This window comes from Anabrus simplex, chromosome 1 (genome assembly GCF_040414725.1).
Source record: "Anabrus simplex isolate iqAnaSimp1 chromosome 1, ASM4041472v1, whole genome shotgun sequence".
Taxonomy (NCBI): domain Eukaryota; kingdom Metazoa; phylum Arthropoda; class Insecta; order Orthoptera; family Tettigoniidae; genus Anabrus; species Anabrus simplex.
Window position 1 is genome coordinate 827,237,911 of NC_090265.1, and position 20,701 is coordinate 827,258,611.

Genomic DNA, 20,701 nt, shown 5'->3' on the forward strand with positions numbered 1-20,701 from the left:
TCAGTTGTTAAGAAGTTTGTGTAGTTAACATTGTTAATTCTGTTCCACTTGAGCCATGCTTGTCTTCTTTCTACAATTGTATTATCACATGCCGTGGTCCACCAAGGAAGTTTGTTTCTTCTGGTTGACGGAATGGTTTTTGTAGCTGCATCTAATATGGCCTTCTGCACATTATCATTATTATATGGAAATTTCAATAATTTGCCAGTATTAGTCACCTCCTCTGTCTGAACATACCCAACTACCTTTACATACTGCTGACTGAACACTTTTGCCTTCTGCAAGTCCTTATATATACACTCCCCTTGCTGATTAATGATCCCTGGAATGTCCTTCCTGCAACCATGTTTTACCTTAAAGCATCTGTACATATCATTCAATTGCTCCCTAAAATTCATATGATTACCAATTATGTTTGCCATCATGTTATCCTTGGCTGACATTTTGGCTAAATTTGATTTCCTAGTAAGCTCCCTCAAACTCTCCTTACTCCCGCAACCTTCCCAACCCTATTTCTTTCTAATCTGCACCTCTTTCTTAATCTCTTTATTTCCCTGTTATAATATAATGGGTTGTTACCATTCCTTACTACTTAAAAGTACATAACTGTTTACACACTCCTCAACAATTGCTTTAAACGCACCCCATAGGCTGTTTACATGTAAACAGCTTCTTAAAAATGTCCCCCATGCCTCTTATCAACCATATGGTACTGCTTAACAGTTCTTCTTTTATAACATCCCTTTCTATTTTTTTACAAAAACTTTAGTTTATTATCCACCTAATCTATACATAATTTATTCTCAACAGTACTAGTTTCGACCGTACATAGCGGTCATCCTCAGCTATTAATCATAAAATTAGAATCAGGACATAGTGACATCATAAACGAAAGGGGGGAAGGTTAAACCTCCTGAGTTAAGACTACAAATACAAACACATGAAATACACTAATGTACACATTTAAAAGTACAAACATTAGACATTTGATAAATGGTCAAGTGGATTTGGAATAAAAACTAGTAGGTCACATGATTAATGACACTTAAAATGATTTCAAAACTACACTTGTGTCGAAGAAAAGACGACGTAAAAAGCCATTGTCTGTTAGTAGTCCCATCATGGATCATAGTAAAATATGCATTACAAGAAAATATCACAGTATTGATGAAAATAAAATTGGTTAATTGTTAATGTGCCTGTCAACACTATCACTGAAGGAACAATCTTCTTTGGTTAAAATAAATTAAGATATCCCACTGTTATTAAATCAAGTCTATCCGTCCCCAAAGGGTGGTAATAGGGGGATATCCTTCGAGGTTACAGTGGTGCACCCAGCACAGCTGTCAGTGTCGAATATAGCTCTGAATTTATTGCGTCTTTTATTTTATATAATAGGTTTAAGTAGTGCACCAATTTTTATCCCTATCCAAACATCAATTTCTCACCTGACATACAGTGAAACGGCGTTAGTGCATTCCTCATTAACATGTTTTCCCGCTTAGCACGTCGTAAATTCAAAGTCCTGATTCTCATCGTATTAAATCTATATGAAAATACTTCACTTCGCGTCCCAAATTTTTGCTATTACCGCTTAGTACGATCACATATTTCCTAACCTTGAAAATGTTATTTATAATTCCTTGTAAAACAAGCATGATTTCCAGCTCGGGTAAGATCCGTCACCACAGTTGCGTAATTACAGAAAAAGGCCTTTAATTCCTGAACTTCATACGATAAGTTACACGTTCGGGGAGCAAGCCGTTAGCTTCAGGAATGCTCAGTTTTGCTTGCTGGTTAGCAGCAAGATTGCTGAATAACACAGTGAGAGTATTTGTGCTTGTATTTCATATTCCATTCAGCAGTTAAAAATGTATTTTATGTTGAGTGGTACAGTGAAGTGCAGCAAATATTTGTTGCATGATACGGTAGCCTATAACTGGATTACAAACATAATTATGTAAAATTGACTAGCGTGGTACATACAGTAAAAACTCGTTAATTTGATGTCGTTGGGATGCAAAAATCGGACTTCGAATTACGTGATTTTGAATTAACCGCCAACTCTTAATTCAGAAATGCCAACCCTTGCCGCATCAAAAAATATTTTACGACCTGTACTGCAAGCAATTAACCTTGATTCAAAGTTTAAACCTCTGAAATGCCCTGGAAAAAAACTATTTCAAAAATGTATCCAACAAGGTACATTTACAGTATTCAAATTCACAATACAAGTATTCACTTGGATAACTCACTGACAAACATAACCTTACACAACATAAGAAGACAAAAGCATGATTCAAAGACTAGGAGAAATCTAAGCTGGCTCCCCTGAGCAAGTCCTTTACATTGTATTACTGAACTGAATGCATTTTAGATGTCCTGTACTTGACGGAAAGTACCAGATGCCATTAAAACGTGATTTATCAAACTTTCCTATGACGAAGGGAGAAAGTCTCTCACTTCCGTCTGCATTCGAACACGGTATAGTGACTCACCTATACTTGTATGATTTCCCGCCATGGTACTTATCTTGTAATTCAGAAATGCGAACCCTTGCTGCGTCACAAAGTATTCTAAGACGCATTAATGCATGCAATCACCTTGATTCACAGTTCAAACCTTTCAAATGCCTTGGAAAAATCTATTCCCGAAATATATTCAACAAGGTGCATTTATATTATTCAAATAATACACGTGAATAAATCACTGGCAAACATAACCTCATGCATCAAAAGAAAAAAACGCACGATTCAAAGACGAGGACAAATTATGTTGGCTCCCTTCTGCAAGTCCTTTATTCATTGGATTACTGTACTGAATGCATTTTAATGTCCTGTACTTGCACGGAAAGTGCCCAACGCCCTTAAAACATCGTGGTTTATCGAACTTCCCTATGACGAGGGAAAGAAGTCTCTCACTTCCGTGTGCATTCCAACACAGTGCAATGACCCTCCTTGTACGATTTCCCGACTGGCACTTCCCTCCTATAAAACCGTAAGTGCGTTTGGGCTCAGCATTAAAAAACAAAACAAAAGCAGTTTCATTGGCATTGACAATATTCGGTGCATACGAATTGATTATACGAGCCACGCTTTTTTGCCAACTGTCGGCATTGCCGGTGTTCGCGGATTCTGCTTCTCCGCACACTGCCTGCTAAGTGATATTATGGTGTTCCTTAAAACAGTGAATACAAAAGAATTACGATTTAACTCGAACTTAGCAAATATGAAGCACACTGTAGACACACCGAAGAGAGTGAAAATACTGAAATCTACCTCAGCACGTTCCGGAAGACGCATTCTATCATGACGCGGATATATTTTGAATTTAAATTACTCTGAAAAATCTATTTTAATATAAAGGCAGTTTGAATTTAAAGTCTGAATTTCGGTAATGCGACCAACATTATTCTTCGAATTATGAATTATCCGTATTTCGAATTAAACAATTTAAATAGCATGCAAAATCAAACCTCACGTTTCCGGGAACGAGAGCTTCTTCGAATTAGGCGGGACTCTGAATTAACCGATTTAGAATTATTGAATTTCTACTGTATTTGTCTTGCGATAGCCTAGTTATTGGTACGGAAAAAGTCATGAAATTCCTTACTAATGAAGACAAAACTAAAATCTTTCAGAAAGTGGACTGGCCTGTGCATCTTTAAGCGCACAGATGTTGTGAATGTTGAACTAGCACCTTTGAGTTTCGACTCGATCATTGGAATTGATCAAAGTTTTCCAAAGTGGTGGTCAAAATCAATCCTCCCGATTCCTAATAGTCGCACATGGTTGAGTGTAACCTCCAATTCATTGTCTAAGAGTGTGACAAGGAAATAATGTTTTATAACCCACTGCTCAGAAATAAAAGGCTTCTACTAACATTTGTTTTAGAAAGAGTGTGATCTGCAATAATACTTGGGATATTTTTATTGGCCCCCATCCTATGTTTTCATATTTGTTATTTGGTGTTTTTCACACCTTTCATTGCACTTATTTTATAAGCCCCAGCAGAATAGGTATTCATACTTATTCTCTCATGTTTTTCACACCTATGAATACTTTTCTCTCATATTTAGAAATGATAGACCCATGGATACAAAATGTAAAATGCCCTCATTAAAGTAAATGAAATATTAACCCTTTCCCACGGAATATCTTTGACTCACTGTCGGGAGAAACCTCGCGTAATAATTTGCTTGTCAGGTATAGTTGTGGAGTACCTCCACTAAATACTTTTTTCGTTAAAAACCACTTAAGATATCACTTTCAAATTTTGTAAAAATGTAAAATACACTATAGTTATTCTAAAATGATACAATGAGATCACCTAATTACATGCAAGACCCCCCCACTGTTTAGAATGATACATTAGGAAGCATCCAATAAGGTGCATAATGTTAAATTGCTTGTTCTTGAAGTCAGTCTAAATTGCTGGACATGATGAGGCCCTTATTTTCTTGGTAATACAGAGAACGCAGGAATTCACCCTGAATCTCCCAATTTATTTCATTTTCGGGATAAGTCCGATGAAGATATTTAGATAGCAAATCGTGCTTCCTCTCGGACATACAAACTATAAACAATTTTTGACTGAATGGGATTGGAAGATAAATTGACATTAGTTAGAATAGGCTATTATGTACTTAAGTAGAGGCTCATAGTCCGAAACAGAATTAACTGAAGAATTAAAATTGATAATTATGTTTTTTACAAGTAGGCCTATTAATTTAAAAGGAGACGGTACTTGAATGAACATTTCCTGTCCTGTGCCGTATTTTGATTTCTCTCAGATTCATATCCTGTCCCAAATGCTTCCCATACCATTTTTATTGTAATACCTACAACTTAAAACTTACTACCATTGCATTTGTCGACATATTGATCTAATTTGTAACAAATATCCTCCACATTCAACTCATTATGAGCAGCCATGTTGCTGCAATGTGTTTACATTCAGTCAGGTGTCTGTTCTATCTAAGAAACCGTATAAAAGAACACTTAATTTTAGGATTCCGTGCATGCCAGTAGTATCTAGGAAGCGTAGGGATTTCACTGGTTCCAAAACGTTATATGTTTAGCAGACAGATGGCAGAGGAAGTCGGTTTGAAAGTCGAGTACGCTTTACTACGCAACCCGCGGGAGACAATGTGCGACTCCAGTACGCTTTACTACGCAATCCGCGGGAAAGAGTTAATGTTCATTAAATTCCACCTATTCAATACATAAAAAGTAATTTTTATTAAGAATGTAAACTTATTAAGTAAATTATAGGGACATGTTTCGCCCCCTTTTTTTAAAAGGGCATCTTCAGCCTTAATCTCAAACCTGAAAGATAATAAATCAGGATCCTGATTGCTCTTAATTGCAGTTTTATCAAGAAAAATTACAAATTACAAATGCGAGGATGTTGTAGGCATATGCGTCAAAAAATGAGCGAGAGGGATGACAGTAGTTAAAATATTCTTATAATAAAGCCTTACAACCAGTCCTAATTTATATACTTTTATGAATGTCCTTATCGAAAAATGTGGTAATAAGTTGCATATTAATAGTTCTATAACAACACAATTATTGCTGCATTGAATTGAACCTTGTTAAAAGGTGCCCTGTATTGGTTGAGGGCATAAGAAATAAGCTTGGAGCTTAAACAGCTTAATCTTTAGAATAATAATGAAGGAAAGTGTTCTTGATTATTCTAAACAGAGTTTAAATAAAATTTAAGTCTGCTAACTTCTTAAATTACGTTGTAGGAGCGAGGAAAAATGCTTGATGGTTAAGTAGCCATAATTATAAAGTTCTATAAGAACACAGTTAATTTTGCGTTGAACTGAACTTTTTAAAAGGTGCTCTGTAAAGGTTGAAGGTGTAAGAAATAAATTTAGAGCTTAAACAGTTTAATCTTTAGAAATAATTACGAGGAAAAGTATTTTTGATCACTCCAAGTGGGTTTTAAAATAAAATTTAAAGTTGCTAGTTTGTTGTTAATCTCGTGTGATGAGATACCGTAAGTCTGCAGTCTTCTTAAACCACGTTATAGGAGTGAGGATGAGTGCTCGAAGGTAAGTAGCTGTATTTATATTAGCTAGAAGGTGCGACTGCGGCTTCTTATACAGAGAGTCGAAAGGGACATGTAGTTTAATGTCTGTAACAGGAGGTAAGTTAAGCATTAAGGAATGAAAATTGAAGGAAAGGCGAGTTCAAAGAAAAAAATATGTGTGTAAATTCACTTACCCCTTTGTCAGTTATGATGTTAATTGGTTAAAGAAAAGGCGAGTTAAAGAAAAACTTTGTATGTAATTTCATTTATGTTTTCAAATGTTATAATGTTAAACAGTTGCTATGGTACCGTTGAAATATCGGACACTTGCGCTTCTGGTGTTATATCGATGTGAGATCAGGGGTGGTGGGTGTGGTTGGTGTGGTGGAGAGCGGGGGGGGGGTGTGTGTGTGTTGGCAGGGCGTTAAGTTTATGTGTTATTGGTTGTGGTGGGTTTGTGGGGGCGGACAGGGTTGGAGTTGTGTTTTTAAAATAGTAGGGGTCCTGGAAAATGATAATTTAAGATTATTAAGAATGTTGTTTTGTTTTAAATTGAGTGATTTCAATAATTTTGGTAATATTTCATATAATGGGTTTTTTCGCTTCAATTATATCATTGAGGTTTAGAATTTTGTTATAATATTAGTCTAAAAATATATAGATGTTTTCTAATTCATTCATCAATTTCCCTTTACCTACTTTTTAAATAATTGTGAGGTCTTGATCTATAATAGTGAAATGATGTTCTGTTTCTTTCATACGGGAACACATAGCTGAAAACGCATTGGGTTTGATGGCATTAAAATGTTCTAAGTACCTAGTGTGAAAACTTCAGCCTGTTTTTCCCGTTTTTTCACATTGTGTGCTAGCGAGCTGTATATGCCTCAACCTGAATAAATTTTGCTGTTTGAATTGACTGTGTTGTGATTGAAGAATAATTTTTGGTTAGTGTTGGTTGTTCTAAAGCCTATGCATGTGTTTTGGTTTTTTATGGGTTCGAGACCTAGTAAATGTCTGGATTGTCGTAAGTGAAGGTAATAAACTTGTTTTTTTTGTTTTTTGTTTTTGTTTTTTTCGGTCTGTAAGGGATGAGTTTTGCTACTAATTTGAATTTGATCTTGTTGATTAAACTGTTAACTGTTTCTGGTTTATACCAATTAATCTTCGCTAAATCTTTTATATAATTGAGTTCTGCTTTTAGGTTTTTAGGTGAGAGGGATTTTTAAGGCTCTGTAAATTAAGCTGTGAAAGGTAGCCAGTTTATGGGAGTTGGGATGTATTGAAGTATTTTTGATTGTTGTTGAGGTGAGAGTAGGTTTTCTATAAATTTGGAAGTCAAAGCTATCTTTATTACATGTTACTGTGATATCTAGGAAATTTAAGGATCTGTTGATTTCGTCTTCCTTGGTAAATTTAGTATTTTGGTCTAGGTTGTTTAAAAAAATTAAAATATCATTACTGCTATTAAGTCCTTTATTAATAATTACGAATGTGTCATCCACGTACCGAAGCCACAAGTTAAGGTCTTTTATATTTGATGAAATTTTATGATGTTCTAAAGAATCTAAATAGATGTTGGCTATGAAGCCAGATAAGGGATCTCGCATAGCTAGGCCATCTTGATGGTAAATTTTAGCATTAAAAGTAAAATAGTTGTTTTTGAGAACAAAGTTTAGGATTCTTAAGAAGTCTTCTAATTCAAGCTTGCTAAGTTTGCTATGTTAAGTGAGGTTGTCTTTGATAATATTTACCGTTTCTTTGACCAGCATATTAGAATACATGTTAGTAATATAAAAAAAACCACATAATGTGGTTGGATAATAAGGTGTTCAATCACAAAACAGTCAATTCAAACAGCAACATTTATTCAGGTTCAGGCATACACAGGCTCGCTTGCACACAGAGTGGCATCTCAGACATTGGAAAAACAGGCCGAAGTTTTCACACTAGGTACTTTGAACATTTTAATGCCATCAAACCCAACGAGTTTTCAGCCATGTGTTCCCATATGAAAGAAACAGGACATCATTTCACTACTATAGATCAAGACCTCACAATTATTTAAAAAGTAGTTAAAGGGAAATTGATGAATGAATTAGAAAACATCTATATATTTTTAGACCAATATTATAACAAAAATCAAAAGTGAAGAAACCCATTATATGAAATATCACCAAAATTATTGCAATCACTAAATTTAAAACAAAACAACATTCTATCTTGGATTATCATCTTCCAGGACCCCTACTATTTTAAAAAACACAACTCCTACCTTGCCTGCCCCCATAAATCCACCGCAACCAATAGCACATAAACTGAACGCCCTGCTTACTCCCCCCCCGCCCACCACACCCACTTCCCCTAATCTCACATCGATATAACATCAGAAGCGCAAGTGTCAGGCATTTCAATGCTACCATAGCAACTGATTAACATAATAGTCGAAAAGATAAATGAAATTACATACAATGTTTTTCTTTAACTCGCCTTTTCTTTAACCAATTAACATCATAACTGACAAAGGGGTAAGTGAATTTACACACATACTTTTTTCTTTGAACTCACCTTTCCTTCAATTTTCATTCCTTAATACTTAACTCTCCTCTTGTTACAGGCATTAAACCACATTTCCCTTTCGACTCTTGTATAAGAAGCCACAGTCGTACCTTCTAGCTAATATAAATACAGCTACTTACCTTCGAGCACTCATCCTCACTCGTACAACGTGGTTTAACCCTCCAAGTGCTGATGGTTTCACTCTTTTTTTTTTTTTTGCTAGTTGCTTTAAGTCGCACCGACACAGATAGGTCTTATGGCGACGATGGGACAGGAAATGGCTAGGAGTGGGAAGGAAGCGGCCGTGGCCTTAATTAAGGTGTGAAAATGGGAAACCACGGAAAACCATTTTCAGGGTTGCCGATAGTGGGGTTCGAACCTACTATCTCCCGAATACTTGATACTGGCCGCACTTAAGTGACTGCAGCTATCTAGCTCGGTAAGGTTTCACTCTTAAGTGCTGAACATTCTTAAGGCAGCGTGCAGATACATTTTAAAAAGATTATAATAAATACAAATTCGAAACTACATATGTCATATTATATATCAATTTGTTCAGGAAGAATTAGAGAATAAGATAATAGTAGGATGTTTTACTTACAAGTATCCAGTAAAAGTATAATGGATGATTAGTCATACTTTTTAAAAAAATTAAAAAATATTCCAATTTTTGAGGTTGGTAACAAGCACTACATTATCTGAAATTAAATTCCAAGATATACAAAATGTGCCAAATTTGTGCCAAATTTCATTACACGTACAACGATATATAATAATAGAAACTTCAATGAATAATAAAAAAGTCACAGGTGAAAAGACTCTGAGAGAGTCTGTTGTGGTGGGCCATTAGGTCTAGATGTGCCTGGTAGGGTTCGCACGTTTGGATTGTCTACATCACTACTTGACGCATCACTATAGTCACGGGTATCTAAATTAGGGTCATATTCTTCCCCACTTCCAGAAGAAAAGTCGTCTAATGACAGATCATCAGGAAAATCTTCTACATTACCAATGTCGTCTTCACTTTCATCACTCCCAAGCTCCTCCAATACTTCTCTAATTGCAATAGAACCACTTAGTTCACTCATGTTTATATTATAATAATCACTAAATAAAATAAACCAATTAAAATAGAGTAAATCAGCCATACAATAATCACAAATCAGCTAGCAACCTTTAAACGCGTGAAGCAACAGCGCAGTTTGAGCAGACGTAAACAAAGACCAGTTCACAGCTGACAAGATTGCCGCTTACTGCTGTATTTCCCCAACCAAAGACCAACTTGCACTTCCTACCAGATAGAAAATTTCATTTCGCAGTGAGAATATTCCTATAATAGATTGTTATACCGATTTTAGGAGTTGTTATATCGATTTTACGAATCGTCTCAGCGAGACGATAGCACTTCAGCCGGGATCCGAATCATCTTGTAGTGAGACTATAGCACTTCAAGGGTTAAGAAGACTGTAGATTTATCTCATCACACGAGATTAACAACACACTAGCAACTTTAAATTTTATTTTAAACCCCACTTGGAGTGATCAAAAATACTTTTCTCATCATTATTTCCAAAGATTAAGCTGTTTAAGCTCTAAATTTATTTCTTAAGCCCTGAACCTTTACAGAGTGCCTTTAAAAAAAGTTCAATTCAATGCAGAATTAACTCTATTTTTACAGAACACTATAATTACGGCTACTTAACCATCAAGTATTTTTCCTCGCTCCTACAACGTAATTTAAGAAGGCAGCAGACTTATATTTTATTTAAACTCTGTTTAGAGTAATCAATAACACTTTCCTTCATTATTATTCTAAAGATTAAGCTGTTTAAGCTCTATGCTTATTTCTTATGCCCTCAACCAATACAGGGCCACCTTTTAACAAGGTTCAATTCAACGCAGCAATAATTGTGTTGTTATAGAATTACTAATATGCAACTTGTTACCACATTTTTAGACAAGGACATTTATAAAAGTATATAAATTATGACTGTTTGTAAGGCTTTATTATAAGAATATTTTAACTACTGTCATCCCTCTCGCCCTTTTTTTGACGCATGTGCTACATCATTTATAATTTGTAATTTTCCTTTAAAAAACTACCATTAAGGGCAATCAGAATCCTGATTTATTATCTTTCAGGTTTGAGATTAAGGCTGAAGATGCCCTTAAGAAAGGGAGAAACATGTCCCTATAATTTACTTAATTTTTAATTCTTAATTAAAACTAATCTTTATGTATTGAATAGGTGGAATTTAATAAACATTAATATTTCATTGACTTTAATGTACAATTCAATACGGACCATGTGAGAGTTATAACGTGTAAATCCTCTCATGTCGAAACAAATCGTATCTAGTGTTTCCATATCCCTGTTGGATAGTTTTTATTCGTATATTCGGCAGCAAGTTTTCTCACTTAACACGTTCATTTTTATTGTCCCCTGCAGAAAAGTTTTAATGAGGTTTTACTGTATATAAAAGGATGTTAGTGTATAGAACCATTTATAAGCAATATTTCTTAAGGCATTGCATACTGCATGAAACATTTGTTCTGTGCAAAATAGTACAGTTCTACCTTTCACTTTGTTTTCACAATTGAGAAGAAAAGTTCATTTTTCATGTGATTCACAAATACTCAGTAAAACTTACCCCAGTTTGTTGAACATCTTGATAGAAATAGTGAGGTGGAATCACCCTTGTAACTGGTGGTGAGGTAGACGTTTCTGTTCCACTTCCTGTATTGCAGTTATCTTGAATGTTATATGCTGAATAGAATGGAACAGGTGATACAGAGCTAGTGGTCTGAAGGTACACCTGTGGATGAGTTGAAGCAGGACGACGTTCTGCAGCAAGCTGGAGATTAGCAGGCTCAGGTAGTGGCGGCGATGGTACTGGCTGAGACATGCCTATAGGAGTCGACATCATCTGTGAACAGGAAATTAGTAAAGCCATACCTTAAATCCTGAAGGAGGTGATGGATTACACACATAAATGATGGTGATCATAAAGACAGCAATAGCACAAATTTTATTGAAAAAATTGTACTTCTGAATAGGTTTCTCCTTGCTTTTACAGGTGTGGATACAGATGTACCCAAATTACAAAACTGTAATCAAAGTCATCTATGAACCATCTAATATTTTATGCTTAGGATTTATAATGGCATTTAACAGCACATGCAGGACTTAAGTCGTCATCATCATTATCATCATCATCATCATCACCAAAGATCTGGAAATCCAACAATATCACTCAGTGTCTTATGAAATAACCAACATGTACCCAAATATCCCCACCCATAAGACCATAGATCTGATAGAAACAAATTTTAAAAAAACAAGGCAGATTAAGCATCTTAGAGATAGAAGAAATCACAAATACTGTGAAACCTCGTTAGTGCATTCCTCATTAACATGTTTTCCCGCTTAGCACGTCGTAAATTCGAAATCCTGATTCTTATTTTCGCTATTACTGCTTAGTACGAACATATTTTCCTAGCCCTGAAAATGCTATTTGTCATCCCTTGTGAAGCAAACGTGATTTCCAACTCAGGTAAGTAAGAGCCGTCACAACAGTTTTGTGCTTACGGAAAAAGCGAGTCTATTTGTGCTTTTTTTTTTTTTTTTTGCTTCACATCGCACAGACAAAGATAGGTCTTATGGCGACGATGGGACATGAAAGGCCTAAGAATGGGAAGCAAGCGGCCATGGCCTTAATTAAGGTACAGCCCCAGCATTTGCCTGGTGTGAAAATGAGAAACCATGGAAAAACCATCTGCAGGGCTGCCGACAGTGGGATTCGAACCCACTATCTCCCAGATGCGAGCTCACAGCTGCGTGCCCCTAACCGCACGACATTTGTGCTTGTATTCCATTCAGAAGTTAGAAATGTATTTTGTGTTGAGTGGTACAGTGAAGTTTTTCGCGTGATACAGTAGCCTATATCTGGATTAGGAACATAATTGTATGAAACTGACTAGCGTGGTGCAGATTTGTCTTGTGATAGCCTAGGTATGGATACAGAAAAAGTGAAATTCCTTTCTAATGAAGAAAGTGGACTGGCATCTGCATCTTTAAGCGTGCAAAGGTCGCGAATGTTGAACTCGCACCTTCGAGTTTCGTTTCTATCGATTCAACTCGGTCGAAGTTTTTCAACATGGTGGCTAAACTCATTCTGTCGCAGTCACACATGGCGGAGTATAACCTCCAAGTCATTGTCTAAGAGTGTGACTAGAAAATGTTTTATAATCCACTGCTCCGAAATAAAAGGCTTCTACTAACGTTTGTTTTAGGAAGAGTGGGATCTGCAATAATACTTGCATACTTTTATTGGCCCCCACGCATATATTTTCACACCGTTCAGTGTACTTGTTATTTAATAAGCCCCAGCAGAAAAGGTTTTTATGATTGTTCTCTCGTGTTTTTCATACCTTTTAATACTTTCCTCTCATCTTGAGAAATGATATAGTTTTCACTGTACCCGCGCATACACGACGTAAAATGCCTTCACGTCAGAAAAAATCGTATCAAGTGTTTTCATATCCCTGTTGGGTAGTTTTTATTTGTATATTCAGTAGTATGTTTTCTCGCTTAACACGTTCATTTCTGTTGTCTCCTGCAGAAATGTCTTAACGAGGTTTTACTGTGTACTGTATTAAAGTTTGCCTTCAATAATAATTATTTTAACTCTCATGACACCATCTATAAACAGCAGGGGCTTCCAATGGGATCACTGGCCTCAGGAATTTTAGCAGAAATCCATCTAGACTATTTTAAACATACAAAATTTAGTAAAATGAACAGCATATTTTTTTGGGTACAGATTTGTGGATGATGATATTATCTTAGACCAAATTAACTAACTGAATCAACACATAAAATTTACCATGGAAACAAAAGTGAACCAAACTCTAAATTATCTCGATGTATCTGTACCAGACATGATAACCACCTGTCTTACAATATATACCAAAAGCCAACTCAAACATCAAATACCATAAAATATGATTCCACCCAACATTCAACATTCCCCTCTCCACTGACAAAAAAGAAAAGAAAAAAAGAATACAATCCTTACAATAGCTAAAAATAATGGATACAGTAGAGAATCCATAAATAAAATCATCCCCAAAATCAAACACCAACCAAAGTCCAAATTAATTAGAGAATTTACGTCCACGATAGATCACACAACCTTTGCTTTTTAAAATGTCAGTATCCATCACATCACCAACATATTCAAGATGTAATCTATGAATAGCCTTCAGAATTTCACATAACAATTCAACTCTTTTTCACAACACTAAATCTCTCCATAAAAGTAAAAAAATACAATCAATCAGGCATCTATAGATTGGAATGTGTCAACTGTGAAGCAAGTTAATGTTGGGCAAATAGGTAGGAGCTGTAACACCCATTACGCTGAACATACTAATGCCATAAAACACAACCATTTCTTCTCTATGGAGCAATGCATGGTTGACTCCAAACACAACTTTTCCAATATCCAAGGCTACAAGAAAATTCTCAAAACAATATCCAAAGGTACCATGTTCAACATTATTCGGGAATATCACATACATATAACATACATCTGGATCAATATATTGTGACCGTATAGTCACAGGAATAATTATTTCGAATTATATATTTAAGAAGTTAGTAGGCTTGTAGCTTCCTTTGTGTGGAGGCTGGCAGTAGCGTCATATTGCATAACACTTCGCGACATACAGGCGCCTAGATCTCCCAGGGGGTGGCTTAGAAAAACTCCCGAACTGCGCGCGTATCATGGAAAAAGGGGAAGAAGAATACAATTTTGCTGACTCCATATTGAAAAAAAATGCCAACGCACAGCGATGCCAAAGCGATGGGGCGATTTCAGGGGTATTTTCAGCTCAATAAAGGCTAAACTAACCAGAAAACATACGGCAGAGTAATAAGAGGAATATTGGATGAATGGCAAAAGTGAAAATCAAGGTAAAATAATCTCACCTACGAAAATGCATCTTCATAAGGTTACGTAACCTCCTCGGCGTACCCACGCCCACAGGGTCGCCAAATGCTCATAGCGAGTACTACCCCCACCCCGATTGTATTGGAATTAATTACTACAAATCCACCGATCATCCTGAGTTCCGCATTATAGCGTGTATTTCGGAGTAGTTGGCCACACAAGTTGCCGCATCGCTGGGATTCGTAAGCTTTGTGGATCTGGAAAACTGAAATGTGTAGGAGGGAGATGTCTCCCCAAGCATTCCCCACCCTAGGAAGCCTTTATATTTGCCTGCACATGAGGGTGGACGCCAGTCTACGAGGAGTCTACGAGGTGACCACACGGCCGATTTTTGGTCTGATTTCCCTCTCTTTGTGTGAAAAAGTTCTGTAAGCGGGAGTGTGAACAGTCGGATTTCAGTGCGAATCTGCAGTAAAAATCTGTACTGTGTAAACATGATGTGCGCATCTATTGTTTGATCGCGGTGCGACACGAAGGATTGTGAGTGGCATAAATTTGCACCGAGAACGGTGAAACAATGAATTGCCGTCTGTCGGACGTGGAACGTTGTTTTTCAATCAGTATCCCGTAGTGGAGGCAGAGAGCCTCTTAATTATAATCTATGTTAGAAACTGTGTAATCGGCAGGCGAATGAATAGTGATGGTACGAAGAATTAGTGGTTATCACATAAACAAAATTGTATCAACGTTTATCGTGCTTCAGAACAGCGTAATTTGAGGAGCGCGCTGAACAAAGCATACCAGACAGGGTTGAGAATAAACATAAGTAGCCCACTTTGGGATAATGCGGGAGGTTAAACTGTTCTGGTAATGAAACAATGAGCTCGGAATTGCATATGTTAGATTAGGATAGATTTGATGCGTCCTGTACCAGGGTATCGTATGCATTCATAGCTTTCATTCTGGTTAGAAGAAAGGAAAATTTGCCTGTGACGTGAGTGGAGGAAGTTTTGTGAAAACAGTGTAAACAGTGTCATTTCAGTGTTCAAACCCCAACGCTATGGATTATTCCAGGAGCATCATGGAACGTCTTGAACCAGCGATCTCCCACTTCAGCAGGATGGGTTAAGACCTACAAGGCAGCCCTCCTCGGGGCTCGAGCGACGGACGATGGACAACGGACCAACATGTTGAGTACAAAATTATGATCTTATGATATTGATATTCCCTGTAGATAAATCATGTCAGAATATAGGAATAGCATGGGATGATTTTACATTGAATAATTATAGTAAGATTAGAGTGGTCGGTATTTTTATTTTAGTTTAACCTTTTAAAGTTGTTTGGGAAGGAAACAAATTAGGAATAGAGTATGAATTTCCCATCTAGTTGTCTTTATTGCACGAGCATGATTATATCCTTGTTTTATGAGTACTGTCAGAGGAGACGGGGGGAAAAGGCTAATTAATTTCGTTGAGGTAATAAAGGAGCCTTCGTTCTTGGAGAGATATATGAAAGAAGTCAGGTTAAGATGACGCAAGAATCTTTGCCATATATCCTGTGAACCAGATAAAGTTGGATAGATAAAGTACTCGTTTTAATGTAAAGTAGTTGTATTTTATGCATGATAACTTAAGGCGCTGCTGTCTAATATGTGTGTGAAGAGTCATGGCACCGAGGTACAAATGTCCACCCTCACCAACGCTAGCTAGGGCCCCTGTTAAAGAAAATATTTTTTTTTTGTGTGATTGCTTAAATACCTTTTTGGTAGTCCATTTTATTTCATTTAAATTAATCAGTTTGGTCGGATAATCTTATGCCGATCTATTAAAGAATTATAACTTCATGTCAGGTACATAGTCCGTATTATTATTATTATTATTATTATTATTATTACTATTATTATTATTATTATTATCATTATGGTGATTATTATGACTATTGTTATTAGTAAATTCTGTGAGGTTATTAAACTCTAGTTTGCTAGCCCATGGATTGTGGTAGTTTTACTATGAGAGGCACGAGGATGGAACTCCGGACTCCGATATAAGAGAGAGAGAGAGAGAGAGAGAGAGTAAAATCATGTAACGGCCCAAAGGTTGAGAGATTGGTCCGATGAAGAATACCTCAGCGGGTTAGAGCATAATTCTATGCACCTGTTTGTATTTGTTATTTTTGTTCGCGTGAATAAATTGGCCCACTGAATAGGCTTTTGTAAACGTACTAATGTTGGGTTTTAAAGAAAGAAGTATGTGGCCGGCGTGAGGGCGGTTGACAAGGAAATTTATGGCATCCTTCCCCGGGGGGGGTCGGAGCTCGCTTGTCGTGCCGAACCAGGCCTGCTAAAGGACAAATGCATGGCCGTCTTTCTCAAGGAAATGTTTTATGTTAATCGATTACCACAATCTAATAAGGCTAAGAAAGAATGAATGCAGGAACGCTTAATTCATACACATGTAGAAGCGATAGATAGGGTCTTGATTTTCCAGGTTCCCCGACTCGAGAGACCTGTTGGTCTCCTGTTCGTACCTCGGACATGACAAAGGGGAGTCAGTCACACAAACGACGGCTAATGGTAAACCAGATGCAGCTACCATGTATGGGAAATGTTATAATATGTGTTTTCTCTTCCAGGTGTGATAATAGTGTAAATAGGGAGGTTGTAACACCGTGAAGTTGTTTATCATTTTATGATTTTTTTAATGTCTTTAAATATTATATTTCTCGTGTTATGTTCGATGTAGGTGGCCACTCTAATCTTAGAGTAAATTAGTGTAACTTGCTGTGTTTTAAATATGTAATTTGGGAATTAATCCCGGGAATATTTATATCCGTAAGGTCATAGTTGTCTTATAATTTTTTTTTGTTAAAAGTTAGGTTCATTATAATAGTGTTTACCGTACTCAGCAAGTAAAATAATCGTGTCCGTAAATTCGAAACCAAGTTTATCAACCAAGAGTGTAGTAAACGCAACTCAAATTTCTCCGAGTTGTTTGAAGTTATATGTGAACACCCAGGTGCTTAATCCGAATAGGTGATAGTTTTTGTGTTATAATATTCAACAGCGTAATGTCAATAGACCACATAATGAATCTTATAATGATGTGGATCAAAATTTCACTTGTGTGAGAGCCCGGACATGGTTGTCCGTGGCTGGTATTAAAATTCAATGGATGTAATTTGACGTTGAAGTTCAAGGTTGTAGATTGTAAATATGTTCAACGGGAGTGAATTAAATAGTCAGAAAATTTATTCGTGCCTAATTCTCGCCGATAATTAGCATCCAGAACCTCTTCCGTTCATGTTATGCCTTTAAGTTAGTTGTAAGGTATTTTATTCTCTATATGCCGCGAACGGTCTTCGGCCCTGAGGAGTCCGTGTTCAGACCTCAGGAACGGGAGAGTAGCTTTGATCTGGCTGAGTCATATGGCCGATAACCTCTCATGTGAGTGGATTAAGTATACAATCCCAATGAGGGGAAAGCGGCACAGACCAAAAAGATCCCTTGACTATCGACTTCCGTGGAGCATGGTCCCATGTGTTCGTGACCCAACAGGGTCACCTCTTTGTTGGCACATGGTACCATGAGCTATGGGGGATGGTGGGAAAGGTCCCAATATCAACCCAAATCACAATCTCAATGAAATCACAGGACTAACATTCTTTATTGCCCTAATCATAAACCATTATTTGAAGGACATCATTAAATATCAATAGAAACACGTACACAGAACCCCTCAAGAGACACCTCTTCCCCTTCACTCTACCCCTCCCACCCCACACTTCCAACAACAGCCCTCGCTGAACAAGGAGCAATACACAGAGCACATCCAATGGAAGTACAAGCAACCAGCTCGGGAAACAAAAGAGTAAGACACACAATAAACTAATACAAATTTCACAGACATTCTCTAACACTACATATTACTTTTTCATTCTAGATATCCAGTATTACACAAACAGATGTCAACAGCTCACAAATAAATTAATTCAACTTATTTACGGATGTTCTCTCCTAACTACAAATGCAACACTTATAACATGGCAAGAACTTTCATACCAATGTGCATCTGTTCTTTTATTTCAGCCCTGCCCACTTTTTGCTCAATATGGCGGCGTCACTAATTTTAAATTCATTTTATCACAGACTCTGTTCAATCATCTGACCAATTTGAGTATATTTAACTGACACACAAATCTTTTATAGTTTTCTCACCAAATTGTGACAAAAATTATTGCAACACAACCTATGCATGTGAATTTTAAATGTAATATTGTTATAAGCAGTACATAATAATGTGATAATTAATCTTAAACGATCTCAGATATGTAATGACTCACAAAGACATTCAACAGGGTCACAAGCAACCAGCTCGAGGTATGAAGGGTAAGTCACACAATTAACTCTAATACTTCCTACATATTTCATAGACATTCTCTAACACTACATATTTTATTTTTTATTCTAGATATCCCATATTACACAATCCAATATCAACAGCTCACAACTAGTTAACCTTAGAACTGCGGACTGTCTTTCTGGAAGACGGTGCACTGTTTCGTCAAGTGCGATCGTCTTTCTGACAGACAGTGTCATTCTTCCGCTGTAGATTTATAACAGGACACCAGATGCACTAATATAGGTGCCAGATGAATACTGATACTTTTATCTTCACTTTCAAAAGTCTTCGAAAAACAAGCAATGTTCTGGAGGGGTTTATTTAGCTGTAGAAAAGAAAGTACTTTGATATGTTCTTAGAATCAAGATGGCAGCCCGCTTTGTTGAAGATTCTGAAATCAAGCGCTTGATTTTCAAAGAGTTTAGTGACAGTACTGACGGCGACAGTCATTATGGTGTTAATTCTGATGAGGAAATCATTCCTGAAAGTAACGAAAGTGACAGCGAAGTACAAGGTGCCTCGGAAGTAAAGGGAAATTTCGAAAACCGGAATGATGTTCAAGTCGGTGTAGGTTATGTTGTTATTATTAGCAGTACGCCAATATTTGAAGAAGCCAATGAAGGGATAAGTGTGAACTGTTGATATTTTTTTAGATTGTTATAAGGAATTTGATCACACCACAGGAAAAAATGAAACCGACCTAAGAAAACTAAGATAATCTCTAGTTTTGAAATTCGTGAAAAAAACTCAAAATCCGTTTCGAAAAAAAATTGAGTTTTGCTTAGCATTCTAAATGAAAAGTGAAGAACTGTGGGGGAATACATAAGAACATAACTTGTTTTTTTTCAGTATATTATGTTTTAGGAATAAATTATCTGTCGGAAATTATTTTCTTAGTGCAAAATATTTCAACAATTCCCTTTGTTCAAAAACATTTTTTTAAAATTTTACGATAGCTAGAAATTGTAACAATGTGTTTTCTTTTTGTCATCTTCGTGTAGATCAGTCTTTTTAGATTTCTATTGATGTATAATATGGATTTATTAGGATTAATATGTGATTACAGGCATGGCTTAATTTTCATGGTGGGTACTGAGGAAACTAACTGCAGCTTTTGACAGATAAACCTGCAGCAGTTCTAGGGTTAAATTATACCAACTTATTTAAGGGAGGTTCTCTCCTAACTGCAAATGCAATACTCATAAGAAGACGACACATCAACAGATAGCAAGAACTTCCATACCCCCAGTGTACATCGGTTTCTAAAGTCGAACAATTTCAGCCCTGTTTTACTGAATGTGAAAGCGTCACTGATTTGAATCGATGTTTTATCAAAGACTCTGTTCAAACACTTTACCAATTTGTGTACATCTGTCTGGCACGGCAGATCCTGTACAGTTTTCTCACCTAATGGTGACAAGTGCTATTTTGATTATTAACATTTAGACACAGATCTGTGCATGTGAATTTTGATTCAACAATGTTCTGTATAAACAGCTACAACTAGTATGTGGATGTGTGAAAGTGAATCTTGAACGAACTCGGATATGCGATGAGAATGTTAACACATGTTATCACCATAGTTTAGAACTATACATATCTTAAATAGTGTACTATTTTTAATTTAATGTATTGATATCTTGATACATTTATGTTCATGATACATTTAGCAGCTGAAGATGATCCCAACAGAGGATCAAAACTAGTCCTACACTCATAATGTACTTTTAAACGTAAATACATAGAATTAAC

At 36.4% G+C, this 20,701-nt stretch overlaps 1 protein-coding gene across 1 annotated transcript in view; it reads right to left on the minus strand.

The window, feature by feature from the left end:
- The window catches only part of garz (Sec7 domain-containing protein garz), a 332,880-nt gene that overhangs the window by 26,975 nt on the left and 285,204 nt on the right, over positions 1 to 20,701 (minus strand). The window contains exon 32 of the mRNA XM_067136362.2: positions 11,247 to 11,522. Within this exon, the coding sequence (XP_066992463.2) occupies positions 11,247 to 11,522 (276 nt within the window). The remainder of the gene's footprint in view (positions 1 to 11,246; positions 11,523 to 20,701) is intronic.